The 19,047-nt window shown below is 39.7% G+C and overlaps 1 protein-coding gene across 2 annotated transcripts in view; it reads left to right on the top strand.

Moving 5' to 3' along the window:
* Window positions 1–19,047, top strand: part of LOC122781081 (collagen alpha-1(XXIV) chain-like) — an 80,048-nt gene that overhangs the window by 36,758 nt on the left and 24,243 nt on the right. For both annotated transcript variants that reach the window (XM_044044584.1, XM_044044585.1), the window contains 16 exons: window positions 937–990; window positions 1,325–1,369; window positions 1,616–1,669; window positions 2,032–2,085; window positions 2,790–2,843; window positions 5,356–5,409; window positions 5,484–5,537; window positions 6,940–6,984; window positions 7,151–7,204; window positions 8,349–8,393; window positions 10,986–11,039; window positions 12,648–12,701; window positions 14,726–14,779; window positions 15,206–15,259; window positions 17,204–17,257; window positions 17,487–17,531. In XM_044044584.1, the coding sequence (XP_043900519.1) occupies window positions 937–990; window positions 1,325–1,369; window positions 1,616–1,669; window positions 2,032–2,085; window positions 2,790–2,843; window positions 5,356–5,409; window positions 5,484–5,537; window positions 6,940–6,984; window positions 7,151–7,204; window positions 8,349–8,393; window positions 10,986–11,039; window positions 12,648–12,701; window positions 14,726–14,779; window positions 15,206–15,259; window positions 17,204–17,257; window positions 17,487–17,531 (828 nt within the window). The remainder of the gene's footprint in view (window positions 1–936; window positions 991–1,324; window positions 1,370–1,615; window positions 1,670–2,031; window positions 2,086–2,789; window positions 2,844–5,355; window positions 5,410–5,483; window positions 5,538–6,939; window positions 6,985–7,150; window positions 7,205–8,348; window positions 8,394–10,985; window positions 11,040–12,647; window positions 12,702–14,725; window positions 14,780–15,205; window positions 15,260–17,203; window positions 17,258–17,486; window positions 17,532–19,047) is intronic.

The following is a 19,047-nucleotide window of genomic DNA, read 5'->3' as shown; positions in this document are numbered from 1 at the left end:
ATCTCTGTCACTAGCTTCACTTCTTCATAAATGCATTGCGCATTTCATTTGAACTTTCAAAAGTTTTGTGTAAGAAATTGTGTGTTTTCATCCTCTACTGTGAAGCGAATTGTGGAAGTTAGTTCACCACTCCAGACTAAAACGGTGCATGGGCTCCCTGAGCGAGGCACTAGCTTAAAATATTAGCCACTTAGCAACCAAAGGCTACAATATCTTATGAATGTGTTAGCCGCTTTATCTCATCATTAGACAGTCTTTTCCGAGTGGAAACTCAAGTTTGTAAACTACTAACTCTCCACCACCAAGCGAGATGAAGACGAGTTTGCTGGAAAAGGGTTTCTTTGCTGCTTCACATTTATTTTTGTAGTTAGCGTCTTGAACAAAGTCAGTGAGTGTTTCCTCATCAGTCCACATGAGACTGTCCTCCAACAAAACGTAACTATGGGTCATATGCAGGAATTACGACCGATAGGTAAGTTGTTGTTTTTTCAGTAGTATAAATAACAGCAATTTGGTACCTTGTATACACGGCTTTGACCCCCACGTTAGACTTTGACACAACACCACGCGACCAACATTTGTTTTTTATGTCATTGTCTGTAACTTACTGCCTGCTGTATTTTTTTTTGCTTTGTATTATTTTTTTAAGCCTCACGAAGCACTTTGCCTAGTTAAGTTGGAAAATACCAAATGCCGGTGCACTAAAAACATACCTATGGGTCGTATTCAGGGGTTTGCCAAAACGACCCATACTTACTTTTCAGTTGGGGGACAGGTTGGTCCACTGTCGGTTTCCGCTATGTAAAAAATGTGGAATGCTGTTTTAATTACAGAATTGGTGATTGCACTTATTCACATTGAGTTTAATGCTAAACAAAATGTAAGTATTAGTACTGTGATGGATAAATCCCATTGTACACTTCATTCTCTGTACAGGGGGACCTGGGGCCTGAGGGACTGCGAGGGCTGCCTGGTCTGGTGGGACCTCAGGTAGGCTAAACATTGGCTCCTGTCAGTGCTTGGTATTCTATAAACTATATTGTTGGTTGTTAAATTAATCCAGTGGACTCTGTTAAGGGTAGATGGAGGAGAAATAAAATTAAATTGAAGGACATTCCCTTATTTGGTGATAACACATGACCACAAAATTCCCATATCCTGCTAAAAGACTCACGGACAAGCACATCAAGCTGGTCCTTTAGCTGAAGAGGGTTTATACTGTAGATCATATGGTCATAATCCTGTAAAATCACGAGTCGTTGTTCTTCATTTGTGGATGAACTCACTTCGACGTTTCCTCCATTCTTCCTACTGTCTGTGGCAGGGCCCTGCAGGACGAGCCGGCCTGCCTGGATTGAAAGGTGATAAGGTGATCTAAATATTTATATTATTGTAGTGTATCTGTGTGACAAACCCGACACATATAATTGGACACAATTGCAGGAAATCCTTCGATATTTAAACATTCAACATACAATCAAAGAATTGATGATGTTTTATGTGTTGTAACTACATGTTTTACATATTAAAGTGTACACTTTGTGTGCAGTTTTTTTGTGATGACTGTGGCAGGGTAGTGTTGTGTTATATCTCTTTGTAATACTGTAAAATTCAGGGTGAAGTGGGACCAAGGGGCGAACCAGGGGAGATGGGGTACCAAGGTGATAAGGTAAGACTCCCGATCAACACCACAGAAGTGTCAAAAGCAATAGAAAACATCTTTTTTTACACCAATCTTAAGTTCCACAATCCTTTTTTTTTGTTTGTATTTCCTAATTGTTTAAACATGTATAAAGTTTTCCTTTTTTGATGACTAAAAACTGGGCAATAGCAGAATGGATAAAGTCATATTTGTCAGGAAAACATTAATCAAAACTATACCACAATGTGTTTTCTGCATGTGTTTGAAATACATGCAGATGTCAATTAATTTATCATTTGAGTTCACCACATAATTCATGTCCCATGTGTATATGCGCACTCATAATAAAACACAAAAACAGAAGATGAATGTGATGTTTGTGTTTTCAGGGTGTTGCTGGTTTACCTGGTCCAGCTGGGCCAAAAGGGAAACCGGGACCACCGGTATGTAAGTGTGATTGTGTACTGTATGTGCCTGTGCAGCTTTTATATTCAAACAGAGTACGACAATGAGGTCTGGATTCTATTTGTCGGCTTATAAACTGAAGACACTTAGGTCACATTTGCAACACATCAGTTGCTGGCTGTTGAACTCCGAGAGCAGTAAGAAGAAGAATAAATGTTTCTGGAACAGTTATTTATCAAAAAACAAATGTGAAACACTGAAAACTTGTATTCTGAATGTGTTATAAACAATCCAGCTACCGCAGTTCTCAAGTAATCAATAAGTGTTTCGATTTATGTGCTGTAAAAGTGTAAAAGATTTACCAGTGTGCTTGAAATAATAACTAGAAAAGACTAAGTCTAGTCAGTCTCCCAGGCCGTTTTAACCCCGATCTCTGTATCACAAGAAGTATTTTTTCTGCAGACCCAATGGATAACATAATATAAGTGTACACATGCAACCCTTGTGTATACGTTCGTTGTACATCTGACATGGATTTTTAAGCTTTTGTAGCATCTTATAGATACAACATCATGCGATATCCATTGCATAAACAGAACATACTGTATTATCTAAATGTTGACAAACAGTAAGAGGAAATGTGTAAGAAAGTTAAGAGAGATGGACAACATATACAGTATGTAGCTGAAATGGAAAAAGATCGAAATTTGATTCTTCATCATGTGTTCATTTTTTAAAACAGGGTAAAATGGGTGAGGTGGGAGCACAGGGACCACCTGGGCCTCCAGGACCAGAGGTAGGAGTGCACACATATACAGTACATATGCGTTTCATAGTCAACACATTTGTTATTAATGGCATTTTTCCGGCATGTTTTTGCTTTACCATTAGTGATATTACCTGGTAATCTCTGTAATACCTGCTCTGGCGAAGTTCCAAGTGAGCTGAGCTGATACTGCCGGTCACTCATTGGTCAGAGTGTCTTCACTGGAAGAGTCATGAGCGTGACGTCTAACACAGGAATCGAACCGAACAATGCCGAACTGTAGATCAATAAAAAATCCTGAGGATGTGCGTTAATCTCCAACATTTAACAAGGAAATGTCTAAATTCTCAACATTTACCAAAAAAGTCTGGTGTATTACTGGAAATAATAAAAATGCTAAAAGCCAGCGATCGCAAAGTCGTGTGTGTGTCACATATAAAACAAAGTCACTGCAGCTTCATGCAGCTGTGCTGTGATGACTGCACCCACGTTGAAGGAGGTACTACTGTAATGGAAAACCATACCAAACCATATGGAGTTGAGCTGTGCCGTGCTGTAACTGTATAATGGAAAAGTGCCATAGGTTTTCTTGAGGCTACATAACAGCACTGCATCATGTTAACAGTGTCTGACACTTCACTGCAGATGTTCTTTTAGAAGAGAGGGAGTAGTGTTTTTCATATTCCTATTATCTATAGTACTATTCAATGTAACCCCACAGGACAGGTTTGTTTATTTCCAAGCTACTCTAAATTACTATAGTTTTCTTTCTATTTTCACTGGGAATGATTATGGCATAATAACAAAAAGAGAAACATTTAGAAAAAAAGAAATGATGACTTAATTGTTTGTAACGAACTTGGGCCCTGTGTAAAAGGCTGTGCTCAGCATAGGTGGATGGCGAGTCATAAACACGTGCAACTGTAAAACAGTCACCCTGCAGTATCTTTACTTTCCCTGTTAGAATTGTTGTGTCGTGCAGTTGGGCCCGAGCCAAGGCTGGGCCTCTTTTATAGATGCTCCCACTCGAGGTTATGATCACACAGACATTAGAGAGATATGGCATTTGTTGTGAGAGTTGAAGTAGCTGGAAAAAGTAGACCCTATTATACTGCACATACTGTATGTCAGGTTTTTCCCTCAGGCGGGGACTGAAGGTGAACATGGTGTATCGACAGACAAGAGCAGTATATTCTTGAAGATACTAGGATATCTGATAATGTTATGGTCACGTGAGATTAACGTCTGGTGTGCCTTCTTCTCCACCGCCTAACTCTGGTGGAGGAAGCTTACTCCAAAAGTTGCTAGTTTCCTCCATTTCCACAGCTGTTTAATTTTTCTTATGGGCCAGCGTCCTCTGCTGGACCATGCGGTATATATTCAAAGATGTTCTGATTAATTACTAGTTATTACTAGTGGGGTGTCGTGGGCACTGTCCACTGTCTCTCTCTCTCTCTCTGCCGTTGACGTGAGATCCTGTGCAGAACAATGAGCGAGTAACGTTAATCAAGAGAGTGCAAATGTGATGCCTGGGAAATGCATATTCCAAGATATCTGGTTCACCAAAGACTGACTTGTCCAAGATCCCAAGGATAATCACTTGTCCAGATGCAGAGCGTGCTGCAAATCAATACAAGTGGACGCCATGTGCGAAGCGGCTCCTACAAGTTGCATTTGGTCCTTTAATTTGCGGGAATTAGTCCTGGAATGTCCTGGAATTTGATGTCAACCAAGGTGTGGGAAACCGGAATAATACAAATGCAAACTATAAGTAAATTTAAATGAGCACATCCATGATTCCCACTTGAAACAAGGTGATACAAATTGTGTGTTGTAGCACATTTGTTGACTCCATGACCTTTTTTCTTTTGACTGCTTTAAGGCAGAACTTCTAATCTAATGGGCAAATTACAGTGACATACAGTATACTGGTCAGGATGATGTTCTGTTTGATCATGGGATGGCGCTTGGTCATCCTTTGCTTGTGTAGAAAGTATGTGCAGAGTTATGAGTCAGTATTTGCTCCAGGCAACGTTGTATCAGTGTATGGTGGTGTGTAACAATGATTGCAGCTGATGAGGACTTCCATTGGGACCTAACCCTGTTGAAAAATTGATTGTGTCCTTGAAAAGTATTTTGTCATGTATGACATAAAGGAAGTGAATGGAATTTACTGAACTTACGTTCTTGTTCTGGCATCTCCCGCCAGCATGTCCGTGCTTTTTGATGTAGAATAAATCACGTTTGGTCAGAGGGGTCATTGTGGATGACATGTCAAAAGACATACTGCTCGCAGGAGTGCAACATGACTACAGGTCACATAGGCTACACCTAGCAGGCAACTTCTTATAAATGAGTGATAGTTTCATGGCAGGTATGCCTGAGAACACTCAGCGGCAATCCATCACAAGCTTTTACATCACACCTGTATACCATTGTCATACCCCTCCTATAAAGCACACAAGCATGCAATGACTTAAGATTCAAGTAAAGAGAAGAAATAATCACATCACACGCAGTAATATTAATGTCTGTTTGTTAGGGGTTTCCTGGCGACATTGGAGTACCGGGCCTGAATGGTCCACCTGGACCAAAGGTAAAACTTTATCTCTTTTCTCATGTCATCCATAAGTTCATTCATTTAAACTCGAGCATTCATCTGTGTTTTAGGGTTTGCAGGGAGCCAGGGGGCCTCCAGGTCCGCCAGGGCCAAAAGGATTAGAGGTGAGACGATTCCAAACTCAATTCTACACATCTGCTCGCTCGTTGCCTCCCTAAATATAGAAAGTGGAAAATGTAGCTCATCCCACTGAATCATTCATTATTCTCTGGAAAGATAAACTAACATATCTCATTTAGCATCGTGTCATATCCCAAGACAGCTCACTCCTCCCACCGTGTCGGGAATTCTTTTCTCTGCCATATCTCTTGGGGCATGTTCCACTGGGTGAAGTCATGATTCAAATCTGGGTGCTAATACAAACACGGTTGAAAGTTTTCCATTCCGAGGAAAAAGGGAAGGGTGTTATTTGGAATAATATTGTGCTTGTGGGTCAATAAAATATTTGCAATGATGATAACAGATGAAAATCTGTGAAAGAGACTGCAGGAGAAGTCATATTGTTTTTGATTGAATTGTTGCGGTACACAGTATTCACTAAAGTTACACGTAACATTAAAGCTCATCGAGGTAAATTAGCAAGTGATTCACACTGTAAAACTATTTTCAAATGAAATGATGGACCTTTTGTCAGTAGCTTCATTGGGACTTTATTTAATATATATAATTTAGATTCAATAGAGTCTGTCAATATCACAGAGAACGTGGTGGTGCGATAAAGATCACAGGCCAAACTTTCCCACACATCACTGGAGCTTTACACAAATAATACATTCTTTAATGCTAATGCTGCTTTTACTCACAGCACTAGGAAACGCTAATTTGTTTATCCATCACATTTTGTGATTTTTATCACCAAATGACAACTCAGAGAAGAATCAAGCCACATTTTAGTAAGATTTATATGTGTTATAACTATGTTAAGAAAGGGAAATGTTCTTTAACTTGATTATAATCCTTCTGATCAGAAATAACAACTTCCCTGTTTATGTGGGAGTGTGTATACATGCATCAAGTGTCAGAGTTGTTAGACTGTCCAGAAATAGTAGTAGAAGAAGATGTTTCTCTTCCACCTGTTCCGAGCCTTTGGTCTATAGTTTTTTTTGAAAGGACACCCAAGATTCACAAATTCACAAGAGTACTAAGCGGTCCTTGGAGCAAATGAAGACGATCTCCTGGTTTGATGAGTCCTGGTCTTGTAGGTCACAGTAACAGTGAATTGCTAATGTTTTGGTGCCTAGTACTACTAGGGTGTCATCACAGGTCTTGGAGTGTCTTGGTGGCTGTTATTCAAGTACATAGTGATTTTTGAACATGGAATAACTGGGCAGTTACATTACATTACATGTCATTTAGCAGACGCTTTTATCCAAAGCGACTTACAAAAGTGCATTTAAACATTTGGGTACAAAGTTGACACCCACAGTTGTTTAATAGCGACGCTTACGTGATGATACATTATGTTGACAAACATTAGTATATGGTGAACTGTGCTGTGTTCCGCAGGGCGATGAAGGACCACTCGGCCCACCTGGCAGCTCAGGCCCCACTGTAAGTACTCCCAGATTGACAGACACATGCACATACTGTACATTTAACGTGTTGCATGTGTTTTGAATCACACAGTTTACTTACGTAGATTATCCAATAGGAAGCAGCTGGATGTGATAAACCCATTATGTTCTGTACTGTGTGTTTATTGTGTGTGTCTATGAAGGGGCGACCTGGAAGGAAAGGCTACATTGGTGAACCTGGTCCTGACGGTTTAGAGGTGATTTTATGCAATTTTTATGATTTGCATTATCTTTCTTCACTGAATTTTGGAGTTACACTTTTGTTGGTTTCACATTTTATCTCTAATTGCAAAGACACACATAGTGTGTGTAAAGCGATGAAAAATATCTCTTCTCCCTTTGTCATTCAGCAGGAAAAGGCCAAATTTGAATGATTAAAAAAGGTGCTAAGCGTTTAAAAATAGGTTTCAGATCATGTAAAATTCCCGTGAGTAGCCAAACACACACAAACATGTAAACACTGTAGTGGGGACCAAAGCAGCAGACACTGTCACTGTTCTGTTCGACATGGACGTTAAGTAAATTGTATAGACAACACATACACTTAATGTATGTTTAATGTCCTGCCATTCCTGTTTAATACTCTGTCTCGACTTCACGGACACAACTCTGTCCTTTAGTTTTATTGATTGTCCTGTCAGTTCATATATGCTCTCTTTTTCTTTTCTTTTTGGGTTTATGTCAGTCGTTCACAACATGCTGTACCTTTTCACTCGGTTTTCCTGTCTATGTTGAGCCATATTTTGTAAGCACCACAAATGCAGTGTCATGATCATGTTGTCATGTGTAATTAGTGTAAATTATGGTCTAGTTCACACCACTTAGTGCAGCTGTCTCCGTGTTTACCAGTATAGGAAGTTTAGACTTGCTATGTTGTAAACAACCTCTTAATTAGGGGAGAACAGTCCTTGCAGGGCTATCGTCATACGTATCGGCAAACTGCACGGAGGAATGACACAAAAGTATTCGGCGTCCCATGCAGTATATACTGTATGTGTGTGTGGGCCAATTTACCTATTTACCCTGTGCACCGTGGGGGGCGCACACACACACAAACTTCTTTTTATATCTTAGTGAGGACACATAATTGACATTATGCATTGCTGCTGATGACAGGCAGGTCAGTGTCTGACAAAACAATTAAAAGCACTCACAGCTCTAGAATGAAGCTCTAATTTAAAGAATTTCTAGGATAAAAAATAGGAAAGTTTAGATAAGACAGGCAATATTACAAGAAGTCAGTATATCCCAGTTATGCTAATGCTGCTTCCCATTAAACTAGGATGCTAATAGATTAATTACAGGAAACTAACCAGCACACTGTTTGATGTTTTCTTGCAGGGAGAGAAAGGAGACATGGGAAATGTTGGGAAAATTGGACCACAAGTAAGTTTCTCTCTTTTTTTTTGGTAATGACGTGACTAATCTACAACAGGGAGACTGTTGATTAGATGCTTTTAATTAAATCCCCCTGTTAGTCTAAACATGGTGCCTCCCCTGAAACCTTTATTAGCGCTGGTGGAAAGCACACACTACTTTCAGACTATGTTGAAATGTTTCTAAAATTACGTGAATGAACTGGAGGAAGTGACAAAAAAAGCACTGTCTGACCCAATTTTTATGTCAAGAAAAAGTCGGATTCTGTCCAATGACCAGACAGTGTTTTCACCATGGAACTGTAAAAACTCCACAGTAGAATAGAATGAGCAACACAAACAGATCCCCTGTGTAAGTAACACTCATTTGGTTTGCACATTTGTTCATGGCTTTAAGGCTGCCAAACCTTTTTTTTTTTTTTACGTCAATTGTTGACATCTGTTGTCCAAGAATCAAACTTTGCGTGTCATCAGAGTATAGTAACTAAAGTAGTCAATGTTAATCCAAGAAAGGTGTTTCTTCATTAAATGTATCCCATAGTCTGTGTGTTTAGATTGTTTGTTTAATGATTCAATCAAATAATTTCCTGCCAAATCACAGTTTAATATGTCTGCCTTTGTTTTGTTTTTTTCTGTGTACCCAGCACAAATACTGTGGAGAAATGTCGATACACGTAAAATCCTTAAATGCACAAAACGGCTTTGAATATCCAGAGTACGTCCGTGATTCCTGGAGGCCCCGTTATGTTAATATTTGTATTCTGTGCAACAATCGGGCCATGTTGGATTGTGTTTGCTGCAGTGCACATATGAGAGGGATTAAGCAGTTACTGACTCGATGGTCCTTTGAAGCCATGTGGCTACGCAGAGAAAACTACTCTCTCTACATATGGAGGCTCTAATGAATGCCATTACATCACTTTGCAGATAAATTAAATGTGCAAGAGCCTGAGAAAGTCTGTTGTTGACTGGTAAAGGTTAAGGTTGATGTGAGGAGGCCTACATTTGCTTGTCACCAGAGGCCTCTCGTAAACGCTACGAAGTGAAATTTTACTGGGGGGAATTTTATTGTGTAAAGTATTTCAGCCAATTAAGACAAGCTGCTGGGCTCTATTTTTATGTCACCACCCAGCTCATGGCCAATAAAACATGCATGCCTCGATCCTCCAATTTCTAAAGTTAGCCACAGGTGTTCACATGACATGTTATAAGTTACATGTCAGTGACTACATGTTAAGGAGAGCTATATGAAGGAGATCCTTAATGCTCTGGACAATGTGCATGTCCTCCCTGCGTCTTAAGTTAATGGCTATATCCATACATGTACTTCCGGATCAACTTCTCAGTAGTACTGTTAAAGACTCCCCATGTGGAAACCCTTTTTAAAACCATTCCCCTCTGTTAAATGATAGTAGTGGACCACAATGCCCCACTCCATTTCCTAATTAAGGGACTTGAGGTCATTTAAGAGCTCTTGTTCCCTGCATCCCCTCACAGTCACTCACACATTAATCCAGTGTTCAACTGCTTAACTTGCTGCTATCCCACCGTATCATGCCTATTAGGTGACGATGCATGAATTGTCAGCGTTTTTAAGCTGAGTTAGCAGAAAATGTGTGGTCTGTTTTTTTCTCCCTCCCTTTTTTATGTCATTCAAATTCACTCATACATGAAATATGATAATATGATGGAAGAAAGTTTAGCAACTCAAGAAGACATTTGAAATTTGTAAACTACTTACATATGCCAATGTGTAAGTTGGAAATCCAGCGGTGGAATTGGTTCTATAGATTCAACCACAGTCTGACCGAACTGTGATCTGTAATTGGATAATACTGAAAGGCAGTTTGGATGCTCTGTAACTAGCAGTGCCTTGCTTGTAATTTTAATTTCTTTTTGTCTTCGCTGTGTCATTAATCAAACTAAACCTAGAGTTTGAAAATGCACAGTTATCCTCTCTGGGTGAATGTCTACCCAGCGATGTCACTGCGCTGCTGGTCTAGACTCCAATAGAGAGACTGGCAAAGGCCCAAACCACAGCTCTGATTCCAGACAACTGATCTGGAAGTGGTTAACTCATTTGGGAAATCTCCTTAGCTTACACAAAGACTCCTTCACTAAATACTGTGTATCTTTCTGGTGCCATTAGTATTTAGTTACTGTGAGCCAGGAAATAAATATACCACTAGTCATTTTCAATCATCACTATTGTGTCCAAGAGATAGGTTTCACAAATTCAATTACCTCACAGGTTTTTTACTGAACGTTGACTCCAAATGGATTACTGAAACAGATTTGTAATCAGTAATAGCATCTTAAGAACTGGCAAACACTGTCATGTGTCATGTGGTTTTTTATTTGTTTATCTCTCATTGTTACTTGAGCAGACACTGGTTTTACACTGAAACCAGGAAACATGTAAACACAAATGTGTTTTATTTATGATCATCAGCATTGCATTGTAATCTATGACCTCTAGAATTCCAAGTGTCAAATCAGTTTGGAAAATAATCCCGAGATGACCGAAGACCGGATCCTAACACTGGCATACCCTTTCCTCGAGTGTTTTTATGCTGAATACTGTTTCTCTCCTCTTCTCCAGGGTCCAGTAGGCCTGATTGGAATAGATGGTGTAATAGGAGTTCCCGGTGAAAAGGTAAAGAGTGTGTGTTCTCTGTCATTACACTGTCAGTCAGCATCAGCTGCTTGCTTGTTGCAGGCAGACCCCTGTAATTAGGGCTGTGTTAAGCAGCACTGGCTTGAGGCCCAAGTGGGACCCAAAACACATGCTTAGATAAACACTCGACACTCTCACAGCCACATCAATTACAATATTGTAAAAGTCACACACCCCCGTCACTTTTCCATACTCTGTCTGACAGAAATTAACATTGCAGCCAACCTGCTTAAGTGAAATGGTTTTTCTGGCAGTCTGGGTTTTGATTATCAAACATGATGCTGATATTCTGTTCAACTGACTGTCAGCCATTAAAGGTCCAATGTGGGAGGGTTTATTGACAGAAATTGAATATACTAAGTGGTTTTCATAGTCTTAGATTGAGGCTTTTATTTGTACTTTATAGCCCATTTGGACAAACCAGCCAGAGTGTGTATGTGTTTTCCATTTGGAAGCTAAAGCTTATTATGCAAAGGAAGAAGAATATTATGTCTGGTATGTGAGGTCACCCTAGTTCCCTGACATGCTTGGTACAGGGAGGGGTGAGCAGAGGAGAGTCCTCTGTTTGTTGCTCTCTCCAGCCTCACCACTAGATGTCACTAATTCTTACACACTTGACCTTTAACAAGTACAAAATACATTTAGGATTCAACATTTGGCCACTCACACTCAATTTTAGACAAAGTAGATAAAGTATGAATTTACGTTTTTAGTCTTTGAATAAACTTTATCATCCATCCATCCATCTTCCACCACTTTATCCTCCACATGAAGGGAGGTGCTGGTGCCTATCCCATAAAGTTTAGCATTTTATTTATTTTTTTATTTTTTTAAATAGCACCATGATAGATACTATGCAGAAAGCACCTTAGACTGCATTAATTCAATCTCAGACATCCACAAACACCTCCTATTGCCCCGATCACGATCATTCCCTCCCTATAGCTTAAACTCTTTTCCTTTCCATCTAATCCAGAATCCCCCTGTGTGTCAGAACATGTTCTTGTAATGGGGAAGCCTTCAGCCTTCCAGAGTCTGACTTGTTCTCCACCTTCTTGCACACAAAACCCTCCTCCCGAATCAGTCAGCACCAGCCATACCCTGACAGCTCACAAATTCCTTTCACATTGGATATGTATTTAATTCTGCCGCAGCAGCCGCAGCAGCCGCAGCAGCTTCTGAATTAGTCTTGCGTTTCAATACATTGCTTTAAAACTATTCCGCTCACCATTTGACAGGAGTGCGAGAAGACGCGGAAAGGTACTTGTACAGTCATGAAAGTTACACAATGCAATGGAGGATTAAAGCATCACTGACACGAGTGTTAAAGGGGGTTAGAGTGGAGACCCAGTCAGGTTTATTGCTCACCTGGGGTCACCATTATGCCACCAAGTGGGTTTCAAAAGTATCTGCATGCTTTAAAGTCCACTCAACCAGCTGTCACACTCACCTTCTTCATTTAAGAAGCTCCAGTTTCATTGTTCTTTATTAGAGAACATGTATGTGGAGCTGTGTTAAAGTTTTAGGTCATGGTTTAATGATCCGTTCTCTCATTTTCTTTCCCCCACTTATTGTTTTTTTCTGCAGGGCGACCGTGGACCAGCTGGTCCAACAGGCCCAGTTGGGGAGAGGGGGTCGAGGGTAAGCACAGTCGTTCAGTATATAATGCAGAGCTCTGCTTCTTGTCTGAGAGTCGGTTAATCCCAGAGCCAGAGTGTATATATATTGACAAAGCAGCAAAGCTATAATAGACCACAGGAACTTGGATATGTTGTTCAGTAAACTAATGTCTAAGGATGATGAATATAAAACAGAAACACAAAGTGAGTTTGGCTGTAATTTTATGGCAGATGTTACATATCAACAAGGTTTATTTCACTCGAGACCTAAAGGGTTCCAGGTGCTTCATTGGTTTACCTTTTGCAGATTACTTTTTTTCTGTAAAATTCGGTCATATAAACTTGTTTTTCTCACCACAATTTTGAAGATAGCAATGAAAAATAACTTTCGCTGACTCAATTAAACCAAAGGGCTTGCTGTTGTTTGTTAAAGTTATGTCATATAACACTTTTATATATATATATATATATATACATGTAAAATATACATTATGTCAGCCAAAAAGTGTTCATGCTCTCAGTCATTTCTCTATTGCTATGATTTGACATCAAAGCGTCTGAACAGCGAGACTGGCCAGCATCACTCACTCACACTTTATGGCTCAACATGAAATGCTTCAGAGGCAGTAAAAAGATAACGATTCATCTTTACAGACAAACATTTGCATGGACGTGACTCACCGTGTTTCGTAATGTTCTCTCAATCCGTGCAGGTAGTTGAAGTTGGGTTTGATAAATGTTTGTATTGCATTGCAACAAACGTTTGTGTCACTTTTTTTTAATCTTGAACACGAAAAAAAAAGACAAAAAAAACATGGTAACTGTGTTTCCAGTGTCTGCAGTAGAGCAAGAACACCCTGAGTTCTCTTTTGTCCTTGGGGCCGTGGATTAACTTCATATCTGTGGCTTTTGGGTTGAGATCTAGTTGTCTGGCAGACTGGCTAGAGGGCAAACTGATGAGAAGAGAGGATGACTAATATGAAGACTGGCTGGTTGAATACTTTGAATATCAACTCATTGCTAGTGTGTGCGTGTGTTTCTGTGTGTGTGTGTGTGTGTGTGTGTGTGTGTACCTGGTATTCCTTATGTTGTGGGGACCTAAATCTGTTTACATAGTCATATAATGGGGACTTGTCTTCCTTATGGGGACAAAATCAAGTCCACATTATGTACATAATTACTTAAGGTTAGAGTAAGTCTCCAGGAAATTAATGCAAGTCAATGCAATGTCCTCTGAAGTCATGGAAACCAGTGTGTCTGCGTGTTTTTGTGGGGACATTTTGTCTGGGACTTGTGTTAGAATTGGGTTCAGGTTAGGTTTAGGGCTAGACACTTAGTTGTGATGGTTAAGGTTAGGGTATGGGGTTAGGGAATGCATTATGTCTGTGATAAGGTTAGAATTAGTGTCCTCACTAATATATAAAAACAAGTGTGTTTGTGCCTGTGTGTGTTTATAACAGAAAGACATAAATAGATGTACTGTTTGTACGGCGTTTTGGTGAAATGCACACACCAGTTATTGCAATAATGCACTTAGTGAGGAGGAGCAGTTCATACAAAGGCGTCGGGCTCCCTCACTCCACATCACAATGACACATTCTGTTTCCATTTAAAGACGATTTGCAGGAATTACCATTTTTTTCTGGCGAGTCTCAGTCACTTTTGCCTTCAAGGATTGTCTTTGTTATTGTGGTAATAGTCTTTATTAGAAATTATAGACAAAAAATGGGTGGTTGACAGTGCTGTAATGAGAACTGTAAGGCCTCATCTGTTTCTTTCTTACACAGAGTCTGGAGCGCATTTTAATACAACTTAATGTGAAACAGTCTTAATTTACTCCCTTATTTAGTGCACATTCTTGTAGGCCTGCTGTGCTGCCGTCCTTACTCGGGTTTTTTTAAAATCCCAAAGCAACAGTACATGATAAATTTAATCATTTATGCAGTAGTAACATCTACTCTTAACATAACAGATTTATTTAGACAGTAATGTGGTTTCCGGCCCAAATTTTTATGTTGTTTTGTTTTCTTCTGTTTTGAAAAAAAGGGCTATCCAGGATTGCCAGGGAGTCCGGGAGACATCGGAATGCAAGGTGCACTTGTAAGTGTCATATCATCTTGAGCCCTACGTCATGTCAAATAGATATGCAACACACTGTGATGTCTGCAGTTTTCATTCTCTTCTGTGTTCAGTTTTTTGCAATCTTTTGCTTTTCGGATGAGTCACACACACACACACACATTAGTGGACACAGATTAGTTATTCTCAGTGGACTGAGAAGCATCTGTCACTCTTTCTCTTGGAAGATTAACTCGGAAACTCCTTAAACTTGTTAAACACATGCTTGGTTTTTTTTGTGAACGTAAAATTTAAGAGGCTTTTTTTAATATCAGTTATTCTGTTAGTGCAGACATGTGTAAACAGAATGTCTTCACTGGCTGAGTGGGTCTAATTATACTTATACTCATTCATTCCCCAAGAATGAACAGTTTTCTAACCTGGAGTCTGTCTTGTCCTCTGTCTCAGGGTCCACAGGGGCAGAGGGGTACTCCAGGCACTGCCGGGCCAAAGGGCAGGAGGGTAAGAGCTCTCCCTCACTGCATTTGGGATATTATTTGTTCTGGCTTCTTTTTGTTATGTGAGACTAGTTTCAACTTCCATGAAAACGTGAACGAGACACGTGGCTGTCTGTTTCACATCACTGCTCCAGTCCCATAAACAAAGAGGCCAGTCGCAGCAAACAAAACGCATGTGTTTTTCCGAACACTTGGCCCAAATTTATTTATAGGTACATTTGCAATTGTTTCAAAAAGCCCCATAAATATTGTTAAGACATACTAGTTATGTGAAATGGATAAGGTGCAGTGATGCTGGTGAGACACCGTGTGGCTGCGAGGAGAATGACACTTAAAGGTGAAGAGGTGAAGGCAAGGCAGCTTTATACTGTACGTAAAACACATTTCATACACATGAGCGACTGAGTGTGCTTAACATAAGGACAAAATGTTGGCTTGTGATTACATTGAATGTGTATCAGTTTCAGGTGATGCAAAAAAATGAGATTGTCAGATAAATAACACACGATTTCCAACATGATAACCATCTTCATTCACACTTTGCTTTCTTTTATCCCCTATTCATTTGTTTTCTCACTGAAGACAATCCAAGGAAAACACATGGCAACAGTGACAGTCATTCATTCATTCATTCATTCATTCATTCATTTCATCTTTACTACTTACACTTTTGAGGGTTGTGGAGGGAGCCAGAGCCAATCCCAGCTAGAATTGTGCTAAAGGTGGGATTGGCGTGTGAGTATTTACATGATTGAATGTATTTAATGAATAACCCTTTTACTGATTTTAAGATAAAGACTCATGGCTCTCTCTAGTGGTTGTGTAACATATCTGCTGCTGCGAGACAGTGGATTGACACACACAAACTTGTTTTATATCTTGCATTCTACTGCATTCCCTAACCCAGGGGTGTCAAACTAATTTTAGTTCATGGGCCACATATAGTGCAATGTCATCTCACGTGGGCTGGACCAGTAAAATAATAGCATAATAACCTATAAACAATAAGAACGCCTCATGTTTCTCTTTGTTGTACAACACGTATTATGAACAACCTGACATTTCCTGAGAAAAACAAGTGCAATTTCTAGAATATTATGCTTAATTTACCATTTACACTTGTGCATTACAATTATAAGATTATAGTGGATTTATATGGTTCTGAGACTGAAAATTCTCGTATATATTTTCACAAATTCATCCTGACGGCGGGATTGGACCCTCTGGTGGGCCAGTTCGGGACCACAGGCCATATGTTTGATGCCCCTGCCCTAACCTTAATCATCACAACTAAGTGCTTACCCTGAAAAAGCCCTTTAAATTTCAGACAAAACACACACACTGTCTGGTTTCCATGGTTTCAGAGGACATTACCTTAGCCATGCTATTTGTCCACATAAGGAAGACACGTCCCCATAATGTCCCTGCAACATGAGTAATTCCTGCATCGCAATACACAAGTACACACCTCAGCATTTCACTAAAACAGCCTTTGAATCTTTAAGATGTAGATGGTGAGAAATTAACAAAGAAGAAAGGTTGAGATATAAATGACAAGATGCAAGCAACTGATAATTTAAACGTGGAAAAGTCCTGAAAGCACAGACAGGACGGAAAAAAGGGAAGAGTCTGAGGTTGTATTTGCAGATCTTTATCAGTCACCCTACACATGGAGTGGTGCTACATTGCTGGGAAACTGCAGGAATGTTTTTTGGGAGTGGTAGGCTGCGCCTGCGGCTATGGCTGCATCAGGTTGGAAACCCCCCGAAGCAGGCAGAGAATCCTGAGTTATTACTGTGTTGTTTATCTTATATTCCAGTGTTTACTATATACGCAGTACGTCACATTGTGTATGATTTTGATTCAGCGCATAAACTGTGAATCAGTGAAGTGGTGGTTTGTTGTGAAGTGACTTTCAAATGTGTGTCTCGTTGGTGTATTTGTACAGGGGCCCATGGGTCCAGATGGCCCACTCGGAGAACCAGGCCCAGAGGGCAGCAAGGTAAACATGGACGTCACCATGTGGGAAACCATGTGTCTGCTTGTGGTGGATTCAAAAATTTCCAACAAAATGTCTTGTCCTTATTTTTATTAGTCATGGTATTCGTGCTGGAACAGACTCAGAAATACTGCTTTTATTTAATTTGTTGTCACAGTTAATGTTTTTTCGTGGCTTCCTGTGACAACGGGAAATAATCAAAATGCCTTTCCTTTTGTTTTCTTCTTCACAGGGTGAAAGAGGTGACATTGGACTAAAAGGAGAACCAGCATTTATTGTAAGTTCTTTCAGATATTGTCTTTCAACTTTTTACTGGCTTGTGTAAAACACTTGTGGAGCCTTATTTACTCCAACACAACATGTCAACATTTTAGGACATTTTAGATGTCTTTGACCATTGTGTTGTCATGACGCTGTAAATATTTTTATGTTTAACACATTTCTGGATGATCTGATGATCTTCAGGATCTGAAGAAATTAAATTTATACTATATAGCCTCATTTATGCAACGATGGTCATAAAAGATCATCCTGCAGCATCTCGGTTTACAAGCGCATCCTTTTTATGCTCAACCACCTCATGGAAAATACATTACCACATGTGATGTTGAACATCAGCACCGCATCCATTATAAAACACAAGCCCCTGTTAAAAAAGTGATAGGCCTTTCATTAGATTTTATTTGCAGAGTGAGCAGAGAGGCGAGCAGAGTGTCTTCTCGCCTCTGTATCAGGTTATACCCACATTTAATTACTCTACCTCTGCGTTATGAGGAACCCGAGCTTTATCTGTGTACAAATAAATAAAAGCAAAAAGAAAATAAGAAGACAGTATCACACACAAGCAGGTAAGAGCAAATAAAAGAATAGACATAGAATAAAACCAATATAACACCAGATAGAAAGATTGAAGTATGACAGCAAATCTGTAAAATACTGGTTTTAAGTAGTGATTTCAAACAGTCTATGAGTCTTATCTCTTCACGTCAGTCATTCCAAAGTAAAAGTTTCTAGAGTCGAGCCTCAACTTTGCTACAATTACCCCATTTGAGGATTTAAGCCCTCAAACTGGCTCAGCTAGGGGTCAACATCTTTGCTATGTATCTCGGGTCAAAATGGACCCATATAAGCTTTAAAGTAGGGGTCTCAAATTCAAATGGCCTGGGGGCCACAGAACATCTATTGTGGAGGGGGAGGTGACTGTTCAGTTAAAGGTGTGCAATATCAGATTAAAATGACAGTATATCACGATATTCCATCATGATTTGTGACACTATATTTCACTTGGCTTGTAACCAGACGTTTGCTGGGCTGGGGTACCCCTGAGCAAGTCTCCATTCCTCATTGTTAATTTGACACTCAAAATTGACCCCAGCCACAGGGGGGCGCACATCCAGTGTAGCGAGTCATTGTGCTGGTCGTTTTATGGTATTAAGTGATGGGATGCAAGTTTGAGACCTCTGGGTTAAAGTAATCAGTCAAATCCATCCTAGTCACAGGGAACCAAGTGAGAGAAGTCAGGATTAGGGTGATATGATGATCTATAGAACAGACAGTATGTTAATTATAAACATGGCAAACAAATTTTTACATTGGAGCTTGAACAAATCTGTCGTATTGAATCATTGAAGGCCTCCTGACCACATTTACTATATATACTGTAGTCAGTTGCATTACATAGTAATCAGAAACTTGATTTTAAACTCTCCAAGCAGGAGTTAATTGATCCTAAAGTTGCTGCTGCATCTTACAATAACTCTAGACTATTTGTTGATTTGTTGTTGATGAATTTG

Source organism: Solea senegalensis, linkage group LG14 (genome assembly GCF_019176455.1).
Source record: "Solea senegalensis isolate Sse05_10M linkage group LG14, IFAPA_SoseM_1, whole genome shotgun sequence".
NCBI lineage: Eukaryota > Metazoa > Chordata > Actinopteri > Pleuronectiformes > Soleidae > Solea > Solea senegalensis.
The sequence above is the reverse complement of the archived record's forward strand: the minus strand, read 5'-3'. Positions and strand labels throughout refer to the sequence as shown.